Here is a 26835-nt window from a genome sequence, read left to right as displayed (position 1 = left end):
TCTGGAAGATTTTTTTTAGACGCTTCTAAACAATTATATTCAAATACAAAAAGCTTGGGACCACATAGACACTGCATCATTCAGGAAGGAAACAAATGAACTCCCAGGGATGAACAAACACTGGTCTGAAAGGTTCAATTGAACCCAAAGACAGCAACAAAGGAACTAGTGAAGGAGTTGGAGGCATCAGGCACCAAAGTGTGTAAATCCACCATTAAGAAGGTCCTACATTACCTTGGCTTGAAAAACTGTCATGCAAGAAGAATCTCTACTCCAAGACTGGTATAAAAAAGCCAGACTGACGTTTGCAGGTGACCAAAAGTCTTTTGGAGGTGTGTTCTCCAGGCAGATGAAACAAAAACTAAATTGTTTGGCCATAATGATCAGTGCTATGTATGGAGGGAAAAGAATGAGGCTTAAAATCCAAAGAACGCCATCCCAATTGTGAAGTATGGGGGTGGCAGCATCAATTTGTGCTTTGCTGTAAAAGGGACTGGTGTACTTCAGAAAATAGATAGGCATCATAAGGAAGGAGGATTATCTAGAAATACTTAAGATATCAACCAGAAAATTAAAACCTGGTCATAATTGGTTCTTTCAACAGGAGAATGATTGTAAGCATACCCCCAGAGTTGTAACAAAATGGCTTAAATACAACAAAATGAAAGTATGGGAATGGCGTCTAAAAAAACCCTGACCTGAATCCCACAGGAAAACTGGAGAGCTTACGTCCATAAAGTGCCAAGTCCACTTGTTTAAAAAATGTGCTAAATTATTAAACAAACAGAAAATGGGAACATCAAATGTGTGGAGCTGTGAAAATTTGAGTTTGAATGTCTTAACCAAGGGGTATGTAAACACTCTGGTCTCAACAGTACACCCGAAGTCCAACAAAGGTTCTTTGTATAATTAACAGCTCTTTATACTTGAAACCTTTTTTTTTAAGGAAAACAGTAGAACCTTTCAAGTTCTCCCAAAAGGAAGAACCACTGAGAATGCGAGATGTTACTTTTTTCTAAGAGTGTGTATGTACAAACCCCATTTCCAGAAAAGTTGGGATAATTTCCAAACTGCAATAAAAAAATCCATGATTTGTTAATTCAGGTGAACATTTATTTATCTGACAAAAGTACAAAGAAAAGATTTTCAATAGTTTTAATGACCAACTTAACTGTATTTTGTAAATATAAACGAAATTAGAATTTGATGTCATCAACACAACTGAAAAAAGTTGGGACAGAGGCAAAATAAGACTGAAAAGTTCACAGGATATTCAAGTAACACCATTCTGGAAGATTCCACAATAAGCACGCTAATTGGTAACAGGTGAAGGTATCATGATTGGGTATAAAAGAAGCATGCACCAAAGGCTCAGCCTTTACAAGCAAGGATGGGGCATGGCTCACTGCTTTGTGCAAAATTCATGAGAGAATTGTTAGTTACTTCAAAAAGAACATTTCTCATTGCAAGATTGCAGAGATTTTAGGTCTTTCAAAATCTATAGTCCATAATATCGTGAAAAGATTCAGGGAATTCGGAGGCATCTCAGTGCATAAAGGACAAGGTCGGAAACCACTGTTGAAAGTACCACTGTTAAGGCCTCTGCATGCTCTTGCGACAAGGCTTTCGCAGGTAGCTTTTCGCAGACAGTTCTAATTTATTGTTGAGCGGGGGAATTGGCGTGCGCGATGTTATTCACCGGCACAACGCAAGGGGGCGCGAAGTCGCTAGGAGTAGTTGGTGGGTGTGGTTAGTGGAGTGTTTATCCTCCGGTTACTTAATGACTAGAACTTTTTTTTTTTATAATGACTAGAACTGGAGTCGTATAGATGTACGTACTTCCTCACTTCCTCAATCAACCGCTCTTCATGCTGCTCCATCTTCGCTCGTGTTTTTAAAAATGCCGGTCGTGAAAACAAAACAAAAGTAGGGAAGCGGAAGTGCGTGTACAGCGGGTAGAGTGGACCAATCAGAGCCCTCTTGTCTGCGGCGCTGTCTGCGAGGCTTCTGCGGTGGTCACAATTTTTGGGAGGTGCGCGCAGAGCGTCTGCGAAGGTGGGGGGGCTACGCAGACACTGTCTGCGACACCGTCTGCGAGGACTGGGTTGTCAGCATAAATTGGCCTTCAGGCAGCACTACCTGAGAAACCATCATACTGAGGTGACAAATATAGCCACATGGGCTCGGGACTGCTTCGGAAATCCGTTCTCACTTAACACTGTCCGCCACTGCATCCAGAAATGTTAGTCTGGTTAACACCAGACCATATCACAAGTGAAATATGGTCTGGAATCCGCCTATTGAATTTCTTGTAGGGGAGGTGTGGTTTACGATTGTCAACGGCCGTTTATTGGACGTTGCGAATGTCTGTCATTTGGCGTATACGTAGCCCATGGCCAATCATGGCAGTTGTACCTGGTGACGTAGTTAGAGCGACGAAGAGGCGAAGAAAGACTGTAACGCCAAACGCTGTTCTTTTTTTAAAACAAACTTTCACTCTAAACTATTCAGAACAGTGTCTAAAGCTTGATCGAAAGTTTGGTTCGTATCACTCGCCGCCATGTTAAATGTGATCCGTAAACAGTCCCAAATAAACTACAAGCTTCCGTTTGTCGAGTAATACGCGTCACCGTCTTTCCACCCCTCCCCACTCTCTGATTGGCTCCCTAACTCAGGCGAGCCTTTAGACCATAGTTTCCATGCTGTCTTTTCAGATCGGAACGATTGTGCAAAGCAGCATGGGATTTCCCAGGCTACAGAAATGTAACCTGAAAGTGTATTATGCAAGGAGGAAGTCATTCATCAATTCTATGCAAAAATGGCACTGATTTCTCTGGACCCAAGCTCATCTCAGATAGACGGAAAGACAGTGGAAACGTGTCCTGTGGTCAGAAGAGTCCACATTTCAGCTTGTGTTCGGGAAAACCGGATGTCGAGTTCTCAGTGCCAAAGGTGAACATGACTATCAAGTTTGTTATCAGAGAAAGGTGCAAAAGTTCAAGTTCAAAGTGTTTATTGTCATATGCACAGTAAGGACATGTCCTCTTGCACAATGAAATTCTTCGATAGCTGTCCACCATGAATGCCAATTACAAATACAAATAAACAAATAGGCGGAAGAAATAATACAAAGTAAAGGCAATGTAGTGCAAATAAAAGCCAAAAAAACAACAGTATAGTACAAAATAAAGGTAAATGTAGTGCAAAATAGGCAGTAGAATTAATACAAAAGGCAATGATCGGACGTAGCAGCAAAAAAGGGCAGTAATGTGCAAATATGTGCAAACAAATGTAAACAGATGTAAACAGTCAAGGACAGTTTACAGGGAGGTAGTCCATGGTTATAGACTCCTGTCAGCTGTTCAGGAGTCTGATGGCGGTGGGAAAGAAAGAGTTCGTTAGTCTGACAGTCTTACATTTCACACTTCTGTACCTCCGGCCTGAGGGTAGGAGTGTGAACAGTCCTTGCTGGGGGGGGGGTCTTTGAGGATGGAAGCTGCTCTCCTGTGGACTCTGCGGTGGTAGATGCTCTGCAGAGAGGGCAGTAGAGTTTTGGTGATCCTCTCAGCAGTCTTCACCACTCTCTGCAGGTGTTTGCAGTCCATAGCTGTAGTGCTGCCATACCACCCAGTGATGCAATTGGTCAGGATGCTGTCAATCACGCAGCTGTAGAAGTTGCTGAGGATCTTGGGCGACATACCAAGCTTCCTCAGTCTCCTCAGAAAGTACAGTCGCTGTTGAGCCTTCCTAACTAGCTGTGTGGTGTTAGGTGTCCATGTGAGGGCCTCACTGTGAACACCCAGGTATTTGAAGCTGCTCACCCTCTCCACCTCAAGCTCCCGGATGAACAGTGGCCGATGTGGTCTCCTCTCCTTCCTCATGTCCACTATCATCTCCTTCATCTTGTCTGTGTTGAGGGTGAGGTTATTGTCCTCACACCATGACACCAGACTGGCCACCTCCCTCCTGTAGGCTGTTTTGTCTCCGCCAGTGATGTGTCCTATCACTGCGGTGTCGTCCGCAAACTTCAGGATGATGTTGTCCTTGTGGGAGGTGACACAGTCGTGGGTGAACAGGGTGTAGAGGATGGGGCTGAGGACACATCTCTGTGGGGTGCCAATGTTTGTGATGATGCTGGTTGAAGACCTATTACCAATCCTGACAGTCTGGGGCCTGCCAGTCAGGAAGTCGAGGAGCCAGTCACAGAGGGTGAAGTGCAAACCAAGTGTGGACAGTTTATGGGTGAGTTTGTGGGGGATGACCATGTTGAAGGCAGAGCATCAAAGAGCATCCTGATGTAAGAGTCTTTGTTTTCCAGGTGGGAGAGGGAATAATGGAGGGCAGCAGCGATGGCACCTGAGGTGGACCTGTTGGGCCTGTAGGCATACTGCAGGGTGTCCAGGGGGTCCAGTATACCGCTCTGAATGTGGGCCAGTACCACTCTCTCAAAGCACTTTGAGATGACTGGAGTGAGTGCTATCGGCCTGTAATCATTCAGGCAGGTGGGTGGGCTCTTCTTGGGAAGAAGGACGATGGTTGTGGTTTTGAAGCAGGAGGGAATGGTGCAAAGCCAGCATCTGTAATGGTATGGGAGGCATCAGTGCCCATGGCATGGGTGAGCTGCATGTGTGTGAAGGTACCATTGATACAGAGGTGTATTTTGGGATTTTAGAGAGACATATTGATTTGTCTCCATCAAGATGACATCTCTTCCCGAGAAGTCCATGCTTATTTGAGCAGGACAATGCCATGCCTCATTCTGCACAGGCTACAACAGCATGACTACATAGACACAGAGTGCGTGTGCTTGACTGGCCTGCTGCCAGTCCAGATCTGTCTCCTATTGAGAATATATGGCGCATCATGAAGAGGAGAATCAGACAACAGCAACCACAGACTGGTGAGCAGCTGAAGTCTTGTATCAAGCAAGAATGGACAAAAATTCCAATTGCAAAACTGCAACAATTAGTATAATCAGATCCCATATGATTAAAAAGTGTTATTAAAAGGAAAGGTGATGTAATACAATGGTAATAATGCCTCTGTCCCAACTTTTCTGAGTGTGTTGCAGGTATCAAATTCTAATTTTGTTTATATTTACAAAATACAGTTAAGTTGGTCAGTAAAACGATTGAAAATCTTAGCATTATACTTTTGTCAGTTCAATAAAGGTTCACATGAATTAACAAATCACAGATTTTTTATTTTATTGCATTTTGGAAAATATTCCAGCTTTTCTGGAAACAGGGTTATATAGAAAATATGTGTGTGTGTTTCTGCCCACCCTGGAGCTTGCGGCTAAGCTCAGTTTTCTCCTGCTCCAGTCGGCGAATCCTTCTTTCATAGGCCTCAGAGGCCAAACTATCCTCCAAAGTTCTCTGTAGACAGGAATCCACCCCTGAAGAGCCTCCAGAATTTTTCAAACAACCCCGATCTGACAGAGAGCTACACACACACACACACACACACACACACACACACACACACATATATAAAGTGGCATCAGCAGAAGGACTGCTTCTGAACCAGTACGCGGCTCTAATCCCAGCAAAGAGAACACCACAAGCCACACATATCTAATATCAAAAGACTGTCAATTTAAGATAAATATGGATGCTGCAAGTCTGCTTGCTTTACCATTATCATTTGAATAGTAAGGGAAAACTTGCACCCAAAACCACATCATTCCAAACCAAAGGCTATAGGGTTACATGTAACTCGACATGAAGCTTGAATGGATTAGGTGTATAGCTGAGCGGTGGATTGTGCCACGTTCACAAATTCTTCTTTTATGATAACACGCTTCAGATCATGGTAGATTTCCCTGAAGTGTTCTGAAACAAAATAACCCAGTCACTGAAACACTTACCATTTACTAGTGTAGGTGAAGCCAAGAAACGGGAGATGGAGTCCAGAGAAGGCCGCGTGGGAGGGTGGCGGCATCGTTTCCTATGATAATGAGGCACTAATAAATCAATATTTTTTAAACATACTACTTTCTTAAAATTAGCTGCATCAGTATTATTTAAATGGTACCTACAGTGGTTTGCATTTAAGTATTTAGCTCCTTTGAAATGTTGCGCAATTTGTCGTGTTAAAACTTGGAACTGAAATTTGGGATTATATGTCAAATATCAATTGCATTAGTATTCATCATTCTGAAACCCCAAAATTAGTTCTGGTACAACCAGAAGCAGTGTTGTAGTCGAGTCACTAAACCTTGAGTCCAAGTCCAGTCTTGAGTCCTCAGTGTTCAAGTTCAAGTCATTAAAAAAATTTTGAATCGAGTCCACTATTGATCCGAGTCGAATCCACTATTGATCCGAGTCAAGTCCGAGAACAAGACTCCAACTGCACCATTTGACGGTGGCTTTTTAGCGCCATTAACATTAGTTTGTTCCTGAACATGACGTATGAACAGGTGAATGTGCATTCTCTTTGTCAGGGAGTGTGAAGTATTCTGTCAGAGATGGTTGGGAGACAGATGTAAGTGCAGAAGGTGTGTTTATTAATACAAGTGAAGACAGGTAAACAATCCAGAACGGCAGGCAAAATCGTAAAACGGTGAAACAGGCAACAGGTCGAGCGAGGCACAAACAGGCTATCGTAGACTCGGCAGAATCAAAGACGAGAAACAGGAAATCAGGGATCAGGAAACCAAACAAGGAAATAAGGCTCGGTAACGTGTCAGCAACGCAACTCAATACTTTGCAAAGTAAGTGTGTTTTCACAGTTTTTATATAGGTGTGCTGCTTGCACTTTAATCCTGTGCAGGTGCAAGTCATTTACGGCGCACGTGCAAGAGTCAGCTTGGCGCACGTGCTGTCTGGAGCACACCCGAGAGTCTATTTGATGCATGCGCCAAGGTGCACAGGCGTGACACTCTTGCACAAAATGAGTACAAAAATTAATGTAGATATAATTATCTTATGCCAAATTATTATGGCTTGTTACAAAAAAATAAAGAAAAAAATCCGAGCCCTCGTCTCCAATTTACGAGTCCAAATGCAGTTAATGCACAAGACCGAGTCCAAGTCTGAGTCATCAGTGCTCAAATCCAAACCGAGTCACAAGTCCTTAAAATTAGAGCATGAGTCAGACTTGAGTACTTCGAGTCTGACCAGAAGTCACATAATTAGTTGAATAGGAGTCCAATTTCTGTGCAATTAAAGTGTCAAATCTTCTCAATATACAGTAAATACCTAAACATAACTAACCTAAGAGCATCATTAAGCCAAGAAGTCCAGGACAAAGGCATAAAAATAAATTTAGAAAAGCTGAAGAGTTTTTTTTTTAATTAAAGTAAAAGCCCTATGATTTAATTACATTGAAAAAAAAAGTTACAGTGAACCATGTGTTCAAGTACTGTAATAAGAGTACGGTTATTTTGTGCCCCTGCTTATGAATGAATGCTTATGAATGTAACCAATAAAAGTTGCTTATTTACACTTTGTGAGACAATAAAACATTTTTCACTTTCAAACATAAAGACATTTTGTGTAAACTGAATACTAAAAGTTCATTTTAATTCCAAGTTGTAGCAATACACACTGGAAAAAATTCAAGTGGGTCAATACTTTTATGCAAGGCACTAAAATGTAAATCTTATTCGACTAATCAAAACACAAGGTTGAAAGTGAAATGCCTCGTACAGGGCTGAGTATGTACAAGAGACTGTGAGGAATAAATTCCTGCATTGCTGTCTCAAGTACAAGGTATCTAGGCTTTTAGAAATTGTCACATTTTGGGGTAATGAAAAATTTAGGGTTAGGCTTAAAAAAAAAAAAGAATTTCCACCACATACTGAATTCTTCAGGCAGTCATCCTCCACGTCAAAGTTGGAGGTGTCAGTGGGGCTGCTGACTTCAGGGATGTAGGGAGCCTCACAAGTGCGGATGTCGTCCCAGTTGATGCCGGAGAAGAAGGGGTGGCTCTTGAAGTCCTCAATGCCGTTCTGTCCCAGCCGATGCTCACGAGAGCAGATCAGCCTGCACATTAGGTCTTTGGCTTCCTCAGATACATCAGACATCTGTGTGGGGAACTGGAAGCGCTCCTATGGAGGAAAAAAAACACAGGACAAGATGAAACGAGAGATAAGAGCAGATGAAAGGTCTAGAATATGTCAAATCACATTTCTATTGAGCTTTAATGTATTAAAAGTAACACACAATGCCAAATTTAACCTGGGTATAAAAAGAGTTCATGACCTCACTGAGAGGATGAGGTGACCAATCCAGAATAATTCAGGGAAGGAAAGACAAAAGAATATCTAAAGCAATCCTAAATATTTTAAGACAAATTAAACAAGAGCCCACTCATTTGCTTAAAAAAAAAAAACAATGATTAAAACACACCTCTGAGTTCAGGCACAACTTATGAAGTCATCAGGCATGGCGTACCCACCTTATGGTTCATGATTTTGCCATACGTCTCCACTAGCGACTCGGCATAGAAGGGTGTCTCCCCGTAGAGCATCTCGTACATACATACTCCCAGAGACCACCAGTCACACTCTGGCCCGTATTTTCCTTTCCCATCTTCCATGGCCTGCAGGATCTCAGGAGAGATGTAATCTGGTGTTCCTACTGCGATTGAGGATTGCACCTGAGTGGACCAGAGCTCAGAGTTACTCAGATACACCATCACTGAGCCTCATGTTCTGGAGATCAGTAATGGAACTTAATAACGCAGCACCAAAGTTTTAATATGGATGGACTTACTGTTCCGTCCTCCATGAGTTTGAGACAGGAGCCAAAGTCTGCCAAGCGAATGTGGCCGTTCATGTCCAGCAAGATGTTGTCAGGCTTGATGTCCCTGTTAATGCGGGGAAGAAAACAATTTAAATACATTATTAATAAAAGCAATAAGTTTTATTTTATTTGCACATCAGCTTTCTGAAACTGAAGGTGGAGACATGATGATACTATAGAATAAAGAGGACATTTTCAAGGTAGGTTCATGGGAGAGATGTTGGAGGTTCAGGACAGAAAAAAAGTCCACGCAGACGGGAGCTAACTGGAAGCTTTAAATTTTGCAGTACAAAGAAAAGCCAGGGCGGCACGGTGGTGTAGTGGTTAGCGCTGTCGCCTCACAGCAAGAAGGTCCGGGTTCGAGCCCCGTGGCCGGCGAGGGCCTTTCTGTGTGGAGTTTGCATGTTCTCCCCGTGTCCGCGTGGGTTTCCTCCGGGTGCTCCGGTTTCTCCCACAGTCCAAAGACATGCAAGTTAGGTTAACTGGTGACTCTAAATTGACCGTAGGTGTGAATGTGAGTGTGAATGGTTGTCTGTGTCTATGTGTCAGCCCTGTGATGACCTGGCGACTTGTCCAGGGTGTACCCCGCCTTTCGCCCGTAGTCAGCTGGGATAGGCTCCAGCTTGCCTGCGACCCTGTAGAAGGATAAAGCGGCTTGAGATAATGAGATGAGAAAGAAAAGCCATGGGCTTATTCTTCCAATGTGGTTTTAAACAATATTTGTTAACATTCACGATTAAAATATTGAATATTGATACATGATTTTTTTAAACAAAATATAGCAACAATCCTGATGTGAAATTGCAAAGTGTGAGTGTTGCATGATTTCAGAGGTAAAGAATCTTAAAACATTTAGGGTTTTTTGTTTTATGTTAAAAACACTATAAATGCAAACAGAAACTAACTTGTCTTGCAAATGCTCCATAACATTAAAAGCTAGACGGCCTTTCAATTTCGTAAAATCAGTGAAATTTAGTTCCTTCTGAAATTTGGTCATTGTGATACATGTTTATTTCTGTAATATCTCACAAAATATCAGGCCATTCTGTGGCTGGGAAATTATTTAATTTGAGAGGATTCCCGAGCAAATAATGTGCATGAAATCGCTTGCTTTGCACAGTCAAGCAGACAGAGGAAACCTCCTTCTCCTTCATCTTTTTCTTTTGGGTTTTACGGCAGCTGGCATCCACAGGTTTACATTACTGCCATCTACAGGTTTACCTTTGACTGTGCACTGACCGTTACATTATTCTGTCGCTAAACGAACAGCTGATCACACCGAGGTGCTCGCTGACCACTGATATTTTTTAGTTTGGTCCTGTGTTTCCTTTCCTTCGTATATAACATACCGTCTTTTCTTCTCGCTTTCTGTTACTGTCGTCGGTTTTTCACATTTCATTCGCACACTCACATCCTCCATTTTTCTCTCCTGTTTCAAATTTGTATCCCACAATGCCTTGTGCGAACGGGGAAAACCCACCATGTGATGCATGACGTAGTATCTTGAATTGGGTCATGGTGAAGCAGGAAAAAATAGCAGAGAATTTAGGGCCATGTGGCTCTAAATTCATTAATTGTTCTATTTAAAAAAAAAACTAATAAAATCAGAAGTCTGTGATTTGAATTCAGTAGCTTTTGGCCCACTAGACAAAAATAATTGGGTGTCGGGGAAAATTATTTTTGTGACCTACACTTAAAATCTGAAAGGCAGTCTACCTTTAAATGTAACTATAAATGGTTAAAAATATGATGCATCGTTCATTAAAAATAAAATATATATGGTTGACAAACGGCGGCACGGTGGTGTAGTGGTTAGCGCTGTCGCCTCACAGCAAGAAGGTCCGGGTTCGAGCCCCGTGGCCGGCGAGGGCCTTTCTGTGCGGAGTTTGCATGTTCTCCCCGTGTCCGCATGGGTTTCCTCCGGGTGCTCCGGTTTCCCCCACAGTCCAAAGACATGCAGGTTAGGTTAACTGGTGACTCTAAATTGACCGTAGGTGTGAATGTGAGTGTGAATGGTTGTCTGTGTCTATGTGTCAGCCCTGTGATGACCTGGCGACTTGTCCAGGGTGTACCCCGCCTTTCGCCCGTAGTCAGCTGGGATAGGCTCCAGCTTGCCTGCGACCCTGTAGAAGGATAAAGCGGCTAGAGATAATGAGATGAGATGAGATGGTTGACAAACTGAAATTCACCTTCAGGGTGAGCAATAACTGCTTCATGTTGGGCCACATTACATCACCCCATGTTGACTGTTTTCCTGTAGCTGCAAGCGCCTTTGGTAATGTGGGGCTAAATATCTGTAAATGTTTACTGTTGTCTCGGGAATACCGTTTTTTTCTTTTTTTTTGTATGTTACTTCTGTATTTCCGTATAGTTTGTTGCACTGCCTGATGCCACCATTTGTTAGCTATCTGTTTATCCGTTTCATGTTTGTGCGTTAAATTGCATGCCACTCATGTTACCTCTCGTCATTTGTACCCCTTACCATCAAGAAACTTTCCCTTTTACCAGGCTGCCAGTGTAAATAAAAATCTTGCTCTTGATGACTTGCCTGATAACGTGAAGCTTAAATAAATAAAAACTGGTGTTCAATACCTGATTTAATTCATGATTAACAATATCGAGCTCATAAAACTGAAGAAATGTAGCAGCATTACAAAGCAGTTTTGACGCTGAAGGACAGCCACAAGTATGTTTGTCTGCATTCATCATAACTGTTTGTCATATTTTCCCACCACCAAAAATCTCAGCCTGAAATCTAAGCCTAAGATTCACATCTGGCAACATTTAGTCTCATTTAAGTACAACCGAACCCTGTAGCCATTTTAAAGACAGTTTTATGGTTTATATATATATATATATATATATATATATATATATATATATATATATATATATATATATATATAATCACAGTGCCCTCCAGGATTATTGACACCCTGTGTAAAGATGAGTACAAAGGGTGAGAAAAAAAGAAAATCCACCTTTTGGTGAAGTTGCTTCATCTCATACTGAAAAAAATGAGAAAATCCAACCTTTAATTGAAAAATTTATTCAGAAAAAACAAATCCCTCATCAAGAAATAATTATTTTCAACAAAAACACGTGCCATTATTGTTGGCACCCCTGCCTTTAGTACTTTGTACAACCTCCCTTTGCCAGTAAAACAGCACTGAGTTTCTCCTAAAACATTTTATAAGGTTGGAGAGACAGAGCAGGGCATCTGAGACCATTCCTCTTTACACAATCTCTCCAGATCATCCAGGGTCCTCGGCCATCTCTTGTGCTCGCTCCTCTTCAGCTCAGCCCACAGGTTTTCAATGGGGTTCAGGTCAGGGGACTGAAATGGCCATGGCAGAAGCTTGATTCTGTGCTCAGCTGAATATTTTTGTGTTGATTTGGACAAATGCTTCGGATCATTGTCCTGCTGGAAGATCCAGTGATGACCGTCCATGGTGCCATGTACTCTACCACGGTTTCCAGGGCCTTTGGAGGAAAAACAGCCCCAAAACACCACAGAACCTCCACCATATTTTACAGTTGGGATCGGGTTCTTTTCATTATAGCCATCCTTTTTATATCAAACCCACCGTGGGTGTTTGTTGGCAAAAAGCTCCATTTCTGTTACATCAGACCACAGAACATGGTTCCAGTCAAAGTTGTCATAGCGTTTTGCAAACTTCGGGTGCTTATGTTTGTGGTTAACTGACAAAAGTTTTTTTTTCCGGCAAACCTTCCAAATAATCTGTTGGCATACAGATGGCGTGTGATGGTGGTTTTGGAGATTTGGAAACCCCAAGATTTTACTTTTTCTTGTAATTCACTAACCGTGATCCTTGGGGATTTTCTTTTTCCTCTCTTTCCCTCCTCCTCACTGTACATGGGGGCAAAATAAACTTGGATCCTCTTTCAGGCGAGTTTGTGACAGTTCCAGTTGGTGTCCACTTTTTTATTATTTCCCCAAACAGTAAAAAATGGACAGTTTCAGTTTTTTTTTAATAACAGTTCTCTGACTTATGAAGGTCAGCATACTTCTTCCTCATGTGGTTTGTGTGTTCTCTTATCTTTCCCATGCTGATGGATGACCTAACCCTGTGTCCGAAATCACTCACTACTCACTATATAGTGGACTATATAGTGAGTTCACCATTTTGTAGTGCTGTCCGAATGAATAGTAAGAATTATTACACCCTATATAGTGCACTCAAAGTATCCCACAATGCATCACGAAAAGTGGTGTACAACTGATGGTCACTAACCAAGTGCATACCATCATGCATTACAGTCGCGCTGAAAAAAAAGAAACTAAAAGAAAAAAAAGTGTGTTGGGGTGAATGGATGGAGGAAGAAACACATTATAAACAGACATTCAAGTATAATTAAAAATAATAAGAGAATAGAAAATAAGCTAAAATAGAATAAGACAGATAAAATAATTAAAGTTACAGTGCAGCACGAGGAATTAATCAAAAGCCTCAAATTTGATTTAATAAAAGGCAGCGGCAAAGAAGAAAGTATTCAGCCTTGATTTAAAAGAACTGAAAGATGCAGCAGACACAAAGTACATTGTATTGATTAATGTGGGAAATGCGCTCAGTATAATATGGATTTATCACAAAAATACATGCATGTATTTATTATTTTGAAAACCCACCAGCCGTTTGATCCGGCACGTTTTAATTGTGTGACACTAATGACGTAAATAAAGGCGCAGCGGAGTAGTGTCCAGAAGTGTTTTTTTCATTTTACCAATGAGCTCACTATATAGTCCTCTATATAGTAATTCCCTATAAAGTGAGTAGGGAGTAGTGAACGAGTGAGCGATTTCGGACACAGCATAAGTGAATTTGGCCTCTGTGTCACCTAATATTTGTTCCCTAGTTAATCAGGAAGTCATGCATTACAGCTTGAAAGTTCCTACACACTCCAGTCAACTCAAACATGTACAACTTAAATGGGAAACATGCTTCAGTTACATTGTGTTCACTATAATTTCCAGGGGTCCCAATAATAGTAACATGTGCTTTTGTTGAAAATAATTATTTCTTCATGAGGGATTGTTTTTTCTCTGAATAAATTTATTTAAATTAAAGGTTGGCCTTTTCTTATTTTTTTCAGTGTGAGATCAAGTGACTTCAGCAAAAGGTGGATTTTTTTTTTTTTTGCGAACCCTTTTTACTAATCTTCACAAGGAGTGCCAATAATCATGGAGGGCACTCTGTGTGTGTGTGTGTGTGTGTAAAATACACACACAAATAAATTACACAGGGGGGCGGCACGGTGGTGTAGTGGTTAGCGCTGTGGCCTCACAGCAAGAAGGTCTGGGTTCGAGCCCCGTGGCCGGCGAGGGCCTTTCTGTGTGGAGTTTGCATGTTCTCCCCGTGTCCGCGTGGGTTTCCTCCGGGTGCTCCGGTTTCCTCCACAGTCCAAAGACATGCAGGTTAGGTTAACTGGTGACTCTAAATTGACCGTAGGTGTGAACGTGAGTGTGAATGGTTGTCTGTGTCTATGTGTCAGCCCTGTGATGACCTGGTGACTTGTCCAGGGTGTACCCCGCCTTTCGCCCGTAGTCAGCTGGGATAGGCTCCAGCTTGCCTGCGACCCTGTAGAACAGGATAAAGCGGCTAGAGATAATGAGATGAGATAAATTACACAGGACTGTTGGCTATACACCATTGTGATATGTTTTCTCACAGTTGTGGATAGGAGTTATACAGTGGTGCTTGAAAGTTTGTGAACCCTTTAGAATTTTCTATATTTCTGCATAAATATGACCTAAAACATCATCAGATTTTCACACAAGTCCTAAAAGTAGATAAAGAGAACCCAGTTAAACAAATGAGACAAAAATATTATACTTGGTCATTTATTTATTGAGGAAAATGATCCAATATTACATATCTGCGAGTGGCAAAAGTATGTGAACCTCTAGGATTAGCAGTTAATTTGAAGGTGAAATTAGAGGCAGGTGTTTTCAATCAATGGGATGACAATCAGGTGTGAGTGGGCACCCTGTTTTACAACCCCGATTCTAAAAAAGTTGGGACAAAGTACAAATTGTAAATAAAAACGGAATGCAATGATGTGGAAGTTTCAAAATTCCATGTTTTATTCAGAATAGAACATAGATGACATATCAAATGTTTAAACTGAGAAAATGTATCATTTAAAGAGAAAAATTAGGTGATTTTAAATTTCATGACAACAACACATCTCAAAAAAGTTGGGACAAGGCCATGTTTCCCACTGTGAGACATCCCCTTTTCTCTTTACAACAGTCTGTAAACGTCTGGGGACTGAGGAGACAAGTTGCTCAAGTTTAGCGATAGGAATGTTAACCCATTCTTGTCTAACGTACAGTAGGATTCTAGTTGCTCAACTGTCTTAGGTGTTTTTTGTCGTATCTTCCGTTTTATGATGCGCCAAATGTTTTCTATGGGTGAAAGATCTGGACTGCAGGCTGGCCAGTTCAGTACCCGGACCCTTCTTCTACACAGCCATGATGCTGTAATTGATGCAGTATGTGGTTTGGCATTGTCATGTTGGAAAATGCAAGGTCTTCCCTGAAAGAGACGTCGTCTGGATGGGAGCATATGTTGCTCTAGAACCTGGATATACCTTTCAGCATTGATGGTGTCTTTCCAGATGTGTAAGCTGCCCATGCCACATGCACTAATGCAACCCCATACCATCAGAGATGCAGGCTTCTGAACTGAGCGCTGATAACAACTTAGGTCATCCTTCTCCTCTTTAGTCCGAATGACACGGCGTCCCTGATTTCCATAAAGAACTTCAAATTTTGATTCGTCTGACCACAGAACAGTTTTCCACTTTGCCACAGTCCATTTTAAATGAGCCTTGGCCCAGAGAAGACGTCTGCGCTTCTGGATCATGTTTAGATACGGCTTCTTCTTTGAACTATAGAGTTTTAGCTGGCAACGGCGGATGGCACGGTGAATTGTGTTCACAGATAATGTTCTCTGGAAATATTCCTGAGCCCATTTTGTGATTTCCAATACAGAAGCATGCCTGTATGTGATGCAGTGCCGTCTAAGGGCCCGAAGATCACGGGCACCCAGTAGGGTTTTCCGGCCTTGACCCTTACGCACAGAGATTCTTCCATATTCTCTGAATCTTTTGATGATATTATGCACTGTAGATGATGATATGTTCAAACTCTTTGCAATTTTACACTGTCGAACTCCTTTCTGATATTGCTCCACTATTTGTCGGCGCAGAATTAGGGGGATTGGTGATCCTCTTCCCATCTTTACTTCTAAGAGCCGCTGCCACTCCAAGATGCTCTTTTTATACCCAGTCATGTTAATGACCTATTGCCAATTGACCTAATGAGTTGCAATTTGGTCCTCCAGCTGTTCCTTTTTTGTCCCTTTAACTTTTCCAGCCTCTTATTGCCCCTGTCCCAACTTTTTTGAGATGTGTTGCTGTCATGAAATTTCAAATGAGCCAATATTTGGCATGAAATTTCAAAATGTCTCACTTTCGACATTTGATATGTTGTCTATGTTCTATTGTGAATACAATATCAGTTTTTGAGATTTGTAAATTATTGCATTCCGTTTTTATTTACAATTTGTACTTTGTCCCAACTTTTTTGGAATCAGGGTTGTATTTAAAGAACAGGGATATATCAAAGTCTGATCTTCACAACACATGTTTGTGGAAGTGTATCATGGCATGAACAAAGGAGATTTCTGAGGACCTCAGAAAAAGCGTCGTTGATGCTCATCAGGCTGGAAAAGGTTACAAAACCATCTCTAAAGAGTTTGGACTCCACCAATCCACAGTCAGACAGATTGTGTACAAATGGAGGAATTTCAAGACCATTGTTACCCTCCCCAGGAGTGGTCGACCAACAAAGATCACTCCAAGAGCAAGGCGTGTGATAGTCGGCGAAGTCACAAAGGACCCCAGGGTAACTTCTAAGCAACTGAAGGCCTCTCTCACATTGGCTAATGTTCATGAGTCCACCATCAGGAGAACACTGAACAACAATGGTGTGCATGGCAGGGTTGCAAGGAGAAAACCACTGCTCTCCAAAATGAATATTGCTGCTTGTCTGCAGTTTGCTAAAGATCACGTGGACAAACCAGAAGGCTATTGGAAAAATGTTTTGTGGACGGATGAGACCAAAATAGAACTTTTTGGTTTGAATGAGAATGTTATGTTTAGAGAAAGGAAAACACTGCATTCCAGCATAAGAACCTTATCCCATCTGTGAAACATGGTGGTGGTAGTATCATGGTTTGGGCCTGTTTTGCTGCATCTGGGCCAGGACAGCTTGCCATCATCAATGGAACAATGAATTCTGAATTATACCAGCGAATTCTAAAGGAAAATGTCAGGACATCTGTCCATGAACTGAATCTCAAGAGAAGGTGGGTCATGCAGCAAGACAACGACCCTAAGCACACAAGTCATTCTACCAAAGAATGGTTAAAGAAGAATAAAGTTGATGTTTTTGGAATGGCCAAGTCAAAGTCCTGACCTTAATCCAATGGAAATGTTGTGGAAGGACCTGGAGCGAGCAGTTCATGTGAGGAAACCCACCAACATCCCAGAGTTGAAGCTGTTCTGTATGGAGGAATGGGCTAAAATTCCTCCAAGCTGGTGTGCAGGACTGATCAACAGTTACCGGACACGTTTAGTTGCAGTTATTGCTGCACAAGGGGGTCACACCAGATACTGAAAGCAAAGGTTCACATACTTTTGCCACTCACAGATATGTAATATTGGATCATTTTCCTCAATAAATAAATGACCAAGTGTAATATTTTTGTATCATTTGTTTAACTGGGTTCTCTTTATCTGCTTTTAGGACTTGTGTGAAAATCTGATGATGTTTTAGGTCATATTTATGCAGAGATATAGAAAATTCTAAAGGGTTTACAAACTTTCAAGCACCACTGTACTAAGGGAAAGGAGAATCACTGGAGAATCCACAGCGAGCAAGTTTTAGTCTGGTTTTTATTTGCATGCTCATTTCCTCCAGCTGTTTGTGCATTTAGTCTGAAACATGACTAAAATATTGACTTTTTGTGTGTGAATCTAAGCATGTACCTTTAAACAGACACTTTTTTCTCCCAACTTCAGCTCTCCAGGTACTGTAGATCAGGAGTTCAAAAGGGGAAAAGTCATCGTGCTACTCCTAATTCATTTTCTTATCATCATTCAAGAGATCAATACACTGTGTAGTTTATATTGCAATACGGTATATGACTAATGACATAAGTGTAGCATTTAATATGGACAAACAAGCACACACACACACTTCTGTGCTTTAAATAGTGTCATAATAGCACATTGTTGACCAGCATTCCTAACAGCTCGCAATAAATGTAGCTATTAAGAGCATTAAAACTTCCACATTATGTGTGCACATGTGTACGTCCCCAATTTCTACCATGATGAAAGAAATGGATCAGTTGATTGTTAACTTTTCTGATTTGCTGGCTAGGACAATCAGCAATGTAGTGTTTAGCATAATTTTTTCTTGTGTGTGTGTTGAATTATGGTGAGATGAGGACTGCCACCTCCTTGCACTATAGACAAGTACATGGATGCAAATCCAACTGCGAACAACTCCATAGTTGCAAGCCATCTTTCATAAAGCCTGATCTTCATACACAATATGAAAAAACTGTAACCTTTTAAGCTGTAAACAGGTAATGGAGGACTAAAAAAGGTGGGACAGTTGCATCACCTCTACTTTTAACATCATTAAAAGATATGCATCATTGCTTATCTGATGTTTGACAAGGCGGACTTGGTTATCAGGACTCAGATGTCAGTATTGGATCAGTATCGGCTAATATTCAGAAGATCAGATCAGAAACGTAAAATAGTGGAATAGGTGCGTCCCAACTCTCGCTCCTAAAAGATTCCATTTTTGGATTTTGAATGCGTCAGCACATCATTAAAAATGTATCCTAAAACATAATGTTTAAAATAGTACCGCGAGGTCGACAAGTTGCCAGTAAACCAATTACTGAGCTGGAAGACGTCAACACTGAGTCATCAACAAGTGCAGATTAAATAACCAAACAGGCTCACACTGGTGTTGATACATTAATATGGGTGTGAACAAATTATTATTGCTTCGCAGCCGATGAGTGTAGGAGCATTTCAGGACTCTGTGCCTCGTCCAATTTAACACACACTCTCATCCAGAGTGACTTACTTCCCAAATATGCAAACATGACTAACAACCAAATAGATTTACAAGAGCCAATCTTTAATGACATTCTTACCCAGATTTGATTCTTCTAATGTGTTACAGTTGTCTGAAACGTTAAGGCACAAGCAAGCACAGGTCATCCAGAGTCATTACAGAGTCCAGATGTTAACAGTGATGCTGAAAAATCATTACACCACCCAAATTTGCCCTCAGGGATCCTTGAAGTCCGTTTGTCCATCCATCCATCCATCCATCCATCCATAATTGGAAGAGGAATAGCATTGGACTGCACAGGTTATATCCTTCAAGTATATTAACATTCATTCATCTTCATTAAGTGTCAGGGTAAATCCTGGGAACACACTGTAGATGGGACACTAGTCCATCACAAGGCACCATTTACACACACTTTCATACAATCATTTATCCTAGCCAATTCACTTATCTGCATGTTTTTGGGAGATGGAAGTAAACTGGTGAACCTGGAGGAAACCCATGTAGGAAACCCAACCTGCAGCATATTACCAACCACCTAAATATACAGTAGTTTGTTCCATTGTTAGTTGCGTTCTCAAAAATAATACTGTGCATGTGTCCTCTGATCACGTTTCGTATTGTTGTGGCTGCAGACAATCTAATGCTATAAACCAATGTAGATGTTGTTGGGGGTTTTTTCTAGAGTATCTTCTTTCAATATTTTCTTACAACTGCACTGAGAGAGTGGACAGAGGAGTTGGGATTGAAGGTGGTGGAATGGACTTCATCAGTGGCCTAGTGGAAATTAGCAAGCAATGCTAATATAATGCTTCTTCCAGCGACTTTAAATCACAAGAATATATGAAATCTCTTCAGCAACAGCACCACACAACCAGACCTTGAGTAACTTTCTTAAGAGGCAAAACCAAATGTCAGCTACTTTAAAACAGAGGGTTTAGATGTTTTAGACCAATACAGAATATATACAGAATTCATGGGCTTCACGTGACGTCACATCCGCCTCATTAGTTATTCAAAACTTTACCTGGTGGTCTACCAAAGCTCAGTTGACAAAGCGTTTGTATGAAGAAGGTGCATTGCTTGCATGAAAAATGCCTTATGCTTGTGTTGTTTTAGGTTGTTCGAATCGATCAAACCGTGAAACTGATAAAAGTTTCTTCAGGGTTCCCCGTGAACTAATAAAAAAGGGTGAACGAACACAGGATTTCACAAAAAGACGTGGAGAAAGGTGGCTTTTGAACCTCTCGCTGAAATCGAAGGGAGCCGAGTCGAAGCATGCTCGAGTTTGCAGTGATCACTTGGTGAAACGTTTGTATCTCCCTCTCAGCTACATCCTTAGTGTTTTCCAAGTACTTTTCTTGCTATGTGTCGTTATTTTACGGTACTTTTGTTTTTAGTCACGAAATGCTAAAATCCCCAGCTGTTTCTTTGTTTACTCCTCACAAAGTCCATATGCATGAAGGTCACGACAAAATTCTTACCCGGCCATACAGTTACAATACGCCGTGATCACTCCTCCGTCTTGTTTAACTACGATCCAGGTCTTTAAAGGGGTTTCTGATTATCTTTGTGAATGATTTACCTGAGAGATAAGAGCAACACAAGTGCGAATCAAGCGAACTGTTGTTTGTTTACACTTCAACTTGCGGCGCTTCGTTGTAAAGACGCGAATGAAAAGCTTTAAAAAAAACAAAAAAACAACAACAAAAACATAGTTACACAGGCAAAAACAATACAGGACTCATTTGACAGCGACTTGATACCGAGGTCCTTTACCCAGCCACATACAGAAAAGTTGTGAACCCCCAAACTCTTCCACACTTTCATCTGTTTTGCGGTGTAGAAGGATGTCTGCAACACCAGATAGTTTGTCAGGGAACTTGACTGAAGGGTGGTTTTCGAGATCGTATGACAAATCCTTCTTTCCCAGACCGTAGGGGTCGATTCCATTGCACATAACAATCTTCTGAATAGATCTAAAGCCAGCAGTGGCTTCTGGATCACAAGCCTACTCTGATAAGTTATCGCTAGTTGTTTGCACTACGGCAGCCGTTTTGGTTTGCTAGACCACCAGCTGTTTTACCAGAAGTGAAATCGCTAAGAAAAGTCATGTGACTGAAACCCAAGAATATAGACCGACATGACGCTCATCTAGCACCAGCACCAGGCTAGGGTCAAGCTCCTGTTGTGGTTTGGAGTGCTAATCCATTTGTTACAGCCATGTGGGTGTGCTTCCTGGCAACCAGGCTATGAATAAGAAAAAGAAAGAATGAGACAAAGAATGGGAAATAAGTGAGATAGGGTGTTATTGCAGGTCTCTTTGGCAATCAAATGACTCTGCTTCGCAGATTTATGATGAACACCAAATACATTTAATGAACAGATTTCCATGATACATTCCCCAATCCGGTAAATTAATCTTTTGCTGAGCTCATCTGCATGTACTTTTAAAACGAAATGCGCTACAGCCCAAGGCTGCGCCTGCACCTCTCTCACTGCTATGTTCTCTATCTGCATAGCCATTATGAGTCATGTGATGCTGTTTTAAGGAGTAGTCGTTAGGTTTTGTTAACCAAAATCAAGCTTAGCTCAGCTTCTGCGATCACACACATGGCACTAATCAATAATACAATGCACATATGGCTCAGGTCAATATCCTGCTGTACACACACAATGCAGTGGTCACGCACCCTCAAACACTCACACACAAACACAACACACACACACATACACACACACAAAGGGACAGATGCAGCTGTGTCTGGTGGAGAAGGGTTCAGTTGTGGTGACAAACATGGGCCACTCCTCTTTGCTGAGGGTTTACTGAGCACAGCAGGAGCTCATGCAAATATCTGGTGCAGGAGAGCACAGCTCTTAAACACTGCACTTATCTGTCTTGTCTGGCCTCTTTTGTGCTTGTCAGGAGAATTAGCATTATCATGTCATCTTAGACATGAGGCTGGTATGTATGGAGGCATTTGAACAAACCTAAATCTAAAACAGGAGCAAATATCAAAAATATTTCTTTGGGAGAAAGCAACGAAACTGCTTCATTCTGTACTGTACGGCTTACGCGTGGAGATTATTGTCCAAGCTCAAACGTCGAGAATAGTTTTTGCTGTGGTCAACATTTGTTGGGTTTCTTCCAGTCTCCAGTCTCCTCCTGTCGTTAGCATCACAACACACTTTCATTTAATCATAATTTATTTAGAATTGGGACCTACAGTCCCATCTGAAAGTATTGGAACAGCAAGTCCATTTCTTTTGTTTTCCCTCAACACTGAAGACATTTGGATTTGAGATCAAAGGATGAATAAGAGACAATAGATCAGAATTTCAGTTTTCATTTCCTCATATTCACATCGAAATGTGTTACACACCTTTTGTTTGAACCCACCCATTGTTCAAGTGATCAAAATGATTGGAACAGGTGTTTCTGATTGCCCGGGTGTTTTCAACCTTTTTGGGGCACATCAAGGCAAACCAGAACATCGTGGCACACCAACATAAAGAGGGTTACCAATTATGAAGAACATCGCACACATTATGATAGGCTAGAATCTCATTAGATAGTTACATTTGTATAATATATTAAAGTTCATCAGAGCAAGAACTTGTCTGACATAGAACATCCATCGATTATCTGTAGCTGCTTATCCTGTTCTACAGGGTCGCAGGCAAGATCCCAGCTGACTATGGGCGAGAGGCGGGGCACATCCTGGGCAAGTCACCAGGTTATCACAGGGCTGGCACAGAGACAAACAACCATTCACACTCACATTCACACCTACAGACAATTTAGAGCCACCAATTAACCTAACCTGCATGTCTTTGGACTGTGGGGGAAACCCACACAGACACAGGGAGAACATGCAAACTCCACACAGAAAGGCCCCCGCTGGCCGCTGGGCTCGAACCCAGGACCTTCTTGCTGTGAGGCGACAGTGCCAACCACTACACCACTGTGCCGCCCAACATAGAACATACGAAAATAAAATAAATAATATAAAACTAATCTCTCCTTTTTCTCAACTCAAAATGAGAAAGTAGGTGACCATGATTATGCAATGTATCCTAGCAACCGTGCTGATAAGTAGTGAACTAATGTGGCGAGTGTATGTGGAAGAAGGAATTGCAAGACAGAGATCTGAGCTTCTCATGAAACCTCCTATGCTCTATACATTGCACGAATCTACGAGAAGCTGTTTTATTTTATGAAATGAAATGTACCTATCCATGAATATGGCTGGGGATGATTAATTAACGCAGGAGTCTTGGCCATGGTGGCTCATTGCTATTTAGCCCCCAACACTCACCAAACGACAATTTAAGCTTCAACATTAACAGTCCTGTGGGCCTTTGCACTTACAGCGTGGAACTGACAACTGATCACTCGACACCTTTTCCAGTTGCTACAATAATAAATCCTCCTCCCCGGACCTAACTACTGTATATTTCCAAACAAGAGTGCTCTGAGCGCACAATATCCCCTGCTGGCAACTAGGCCATAACTCTGATAAAATGTGACAGAATTGAATGAAATTGCAATATGCGTATTACCGACTGTGGCAGCGGGGGCATGGTCAAGCGTCAGTCTGTGAATGGAGGGTGGAGTTAGGGAAGGTAAGTGGCAGAATCACTACACCTGATGGGAATTAACCTGTGTTTGTGTGTCTTCCCTAGTGACCGTGCCCTATAAAGGAGAGGGAGAGCAGAGGAAGGGGGCTCTCCCCCAACCTGGACGCTTGTGTGCGTGAGAGTGAATATAAAAGCTGAAAAGCTGAATAAAAGAGTTTTTGAGAACTCAGTTCTGTCCCAGGAGGTGGAGGGGGAGGCCCGTCCAGTGCTGTACATCAGCCGGAAGCTGTCGGTGCGCGAGGGCCGCTAAAGCACAATGGAAAAGGAGTGCCTCGCCATCAAGTGGGCGGTCCTCACCCTCTGCTACTACCTGCTGGGGCGCCCTTTCACCCTTTGTTCGGACCACACACCCCTGCAGTGGCTCCACCGCATGAAGGATGCCAATGCGCGGATCACCCGTTGGTATCTGGCACTCGAGCCATTTAAGTTTGAGGTGGTCCACAGGCCGGGGTGCAGATGGTCGTGGTGGACTTCCTCTCCCGTCGGGGGGGGGTCGGCTTTAGGCCGGACGGCTCCCCGGCCTGAGTCGGGCGGTGGGGGTATGTGGCAGCGGGGGCGTGGTCAAGCGTCAGTCTGTGAATGGAGGGCGGAGTTAGGGAAGGTAAGTGGCAGAATCACTACACCTGATGGGAATTAACCTGTGTTTGTGTGTCTTCCCTAGTGACCGTGCCCTATAAAGGAGAGGGAGAGCAGAGGAAGAGGGCTCTCCCCCAACCTGGACGTAAATAAAAGAGTTTCTGAGAACTCAGTTCTGGCCTGCCGTGCTTCTGTGCTCCACCCACCTAGAACTCTTGCTACACCGACATATAACAAAGAATCCTGCCAAGTTTTGTGAAATTCCTCCAAAAATTGTGAAAGGAGTTGATTTCAGAAGGTGAGTACCCTTCCTGAGACGGACGGATGGACATCGTCACGACAAAATCCCCCTTCAGGCCTTTCGGCCAGTGGGGGATAAAGATTGTGAGGGAAGTTGATTTCAGAAAGCAAGCACACCTTGATGAGATTGCCAAAGTACAATTCTGTTACTAATCAAGGGCATAACTCTGGTAGAATTTGCCCAAAATAAACGAAATTTCAATATGCGTCTAACTGTCATATAACAAAGCCTTTTGCCAAGTTTGGTGAAATTCCTCCACAAATTGTGAGAGGAGTTGATTTCAGAAGAACGTACGCCCTCATGAAATTGTCAAAGTAAAAAGTTATTTAATCAAGGGTCAAAACTCTGGTAAAATTTTCACAAACGAAATTAAATCGCAATATGCGTATTACCGTCATATAACAAGGCCTTTTGCCAAGCTTTGAGAAATCCGTCCAAAAATTGTGAGAGGGGTTGATGTCAGAAGGCAAGCACACCTTCATGAAAATGTGAAAGTACAAGATTGTTAATCAAGGGCCACAACTCTAGTAAAAATGCGACCGAATTGAACAAAATAACAATATGCTTACTACTGGCATAATAACAATGCCTTTTACAAAGTTTCATGAAATTCCTCCACAAATTATGAGAGGAGTTGATTTCAGAAGGAAAACACACTCATGAAATTGTCAAAGTATAATTTTGTAAATCAAGGGCTGTAACGCTGGTAAAATGTGACCGAATTTAACGAAATTACAATATGCATATTACTGACATATAACAATGCCTTGTCAAGTTTCGTGAAATTCCTCCAAAAATTGTGAGAGGAGTTGATTTCCGAAGGCGAGCACCCTTTCCGGGATGGATATCGCCATGACATAATCACCCTTCGGGCCTTTTGGCCAGCTGGGGATAAAAATTGAGAATGGGACTTTGGATTTAAAAAAAAAACAACTGTAAAAAAAGTCTATAAAATTGTAATATATGGATTTAGGCACTGCCTAAAAGCGGAGCTCCCATTGGTTTCTGGGTTGTAGAATTTTCTTATCATAGCCAGTCTCTTTTGTTTTATTTCTTTACTGGCTAGCACTGGCCACTAGGCGGTGTGTATGACTGGTAATTACTAACACTGACCACTAGGCGATGTGTATGACTGGTGGTACACGTACACGGACAAACCACAAAAAATTGACTCGATGGGTTTACCATTTTTTCTTAGGTTAGGGTGACCAGACGTCCCGGTTTTACCGGGACAGTCCCGATTTGGGGTTGTGTGTCCCGAGTCCCGACAAAAGTCTGTTGGGACACGGATATGTCCCGGTTTTCGCCACTCGCGACGTTTGCGACTGAGCAGCGTAGGAATCATTAGCGGAGAAATGTCTGCATTTACTATTTTGATGAATTGACAGGAATTGCAAACTTTCCTGGTTACTGCCCTCTGGCCCTGTGGCATGGGTGTTTATTTAGCCACGTTATTCCAGACAACAGAAGGGGTTGCCATGCAACAATAAAATAAACATTAACTGGCGCGAATGTTCTTTGTCTAGCAGCTAGCAGCAGTAATGCTGCAGCAATTTTGCCGAAAAGAAAATGTACCTTTTCCAAAGATTTACAGGGCACCTACCCCTTCCTCCGAGAGGTGCAGAACAATGCGCACGAAGCCTACTGCACACACTGTAAGTGCTTTGTTCTTGTACTGAGTTCGGTAGCCTATGCTGCAAATGCTGTGCGCTCCTGTGGGGGCTTTCCTCGGGCTGTCGCCCCTCTCCTCCTTTATTGCTGAGAGAGGCCCTTCATATAATCTTTTTTTATTCACCTTGTTATCCCGAGATAACGACATAATTAATTCAGGATCTCGAGGAAACAACACAACTAATTAGAGATCTCGAGAAAATAAAACCGTGATCTTGAGAAAACAAAACAATTATTTCATGATCTCAGCTGGATCACTGTATCTCCGTCGGTAGAGACGAAGCCGGGCCAGTCTTCTGCAGAGGTGCCGCGGACTAATTTTGAAATTATCCCTTATTAAAAGACTTAATGCAATCTCTCCCTGTGTCGACCCCTGATCAAAATATTGCCTTATTAGGTGATCGATTATTCCAGACATTCTAATGACCAAAGTTGCGTCTATACAGAATGAGAAATAGCCCCAAAGTCAGCATATCACAAGTCTCTTGGCGCACCTGAATGAACCATTTCTCAGCTGTTTACTCGAGATCACGGAATAACGGTTTTGTTTTCTCGAGATCTCGAATTAGTTGTGTTGTTTTCTCGAGATCCTGAATTAATTATGTCGTTATCTCGGGATAACAAGGTGAATAAAAAAAAGGATTATATGAAGGGCCTCTCTCGGCTTCCGTAGTATATATTCTCAAATCACTTGTCTCTTTTTTGTT

General features: G+C 42.0%; 1 protein-coding gene across 6 annotated transcripts in view; it reads right to left on the bottom strand.

Moving 5' to 3' along the window:
• The window catches only part of cdc42bpab (CDC42 binding protein kinase alpha (DMPK-like) b), a 160571-nt gene that overhangs the window by 71438 nt on the left and 62298 nt on the right, over nt 1-26835 (bottom strand). For all 6 annotated transcript variants that reach the window (XM_060917456.1, XM_060917460.1, XM_060917459.1 and 3 more), the window contains exons 6-10: nt 8721-8814; nt 8404-8604; nt 7805-8053; nt 5870-5949; nt 5285-5445 (exon numbers count right to left, since the gene is read on the bottom strand). In XM_060917456.1, the coding sequence (XP_060773439.1) occupies nt 5285-5445; nt 5870-5949; nt 7805-8053; nt 8404-8604; nt 8721-8814 (785 nt within the window). The remainder of the gene's footprint in view (nt 1-5284; nt 5446-5869; nt 5950-7804; nt 8054-8403; nt 8605-8720; nt 8815-26835) is intronic.

Source organism: Neoarius graeffei, chromosome 3, assembly GCF_027579695.1.
Source record: "Neoarius graeffei isolate fNeoGra1 chromosome 3, fNeoGra1.pri, whole genome shotgun sequence".
Classification (NCBI taxonomy): Eukaryota; Metazoa; Chordata; class Actinopteri; order Siluriformes; family Ariidae; genus Neoarius; species Neoarius graeffei.
The sequence above is the reverse complement of the archived record's forward strand: the minus strand, read 5'-3'. Positions and strand labels throughout refer to the sequence as shown.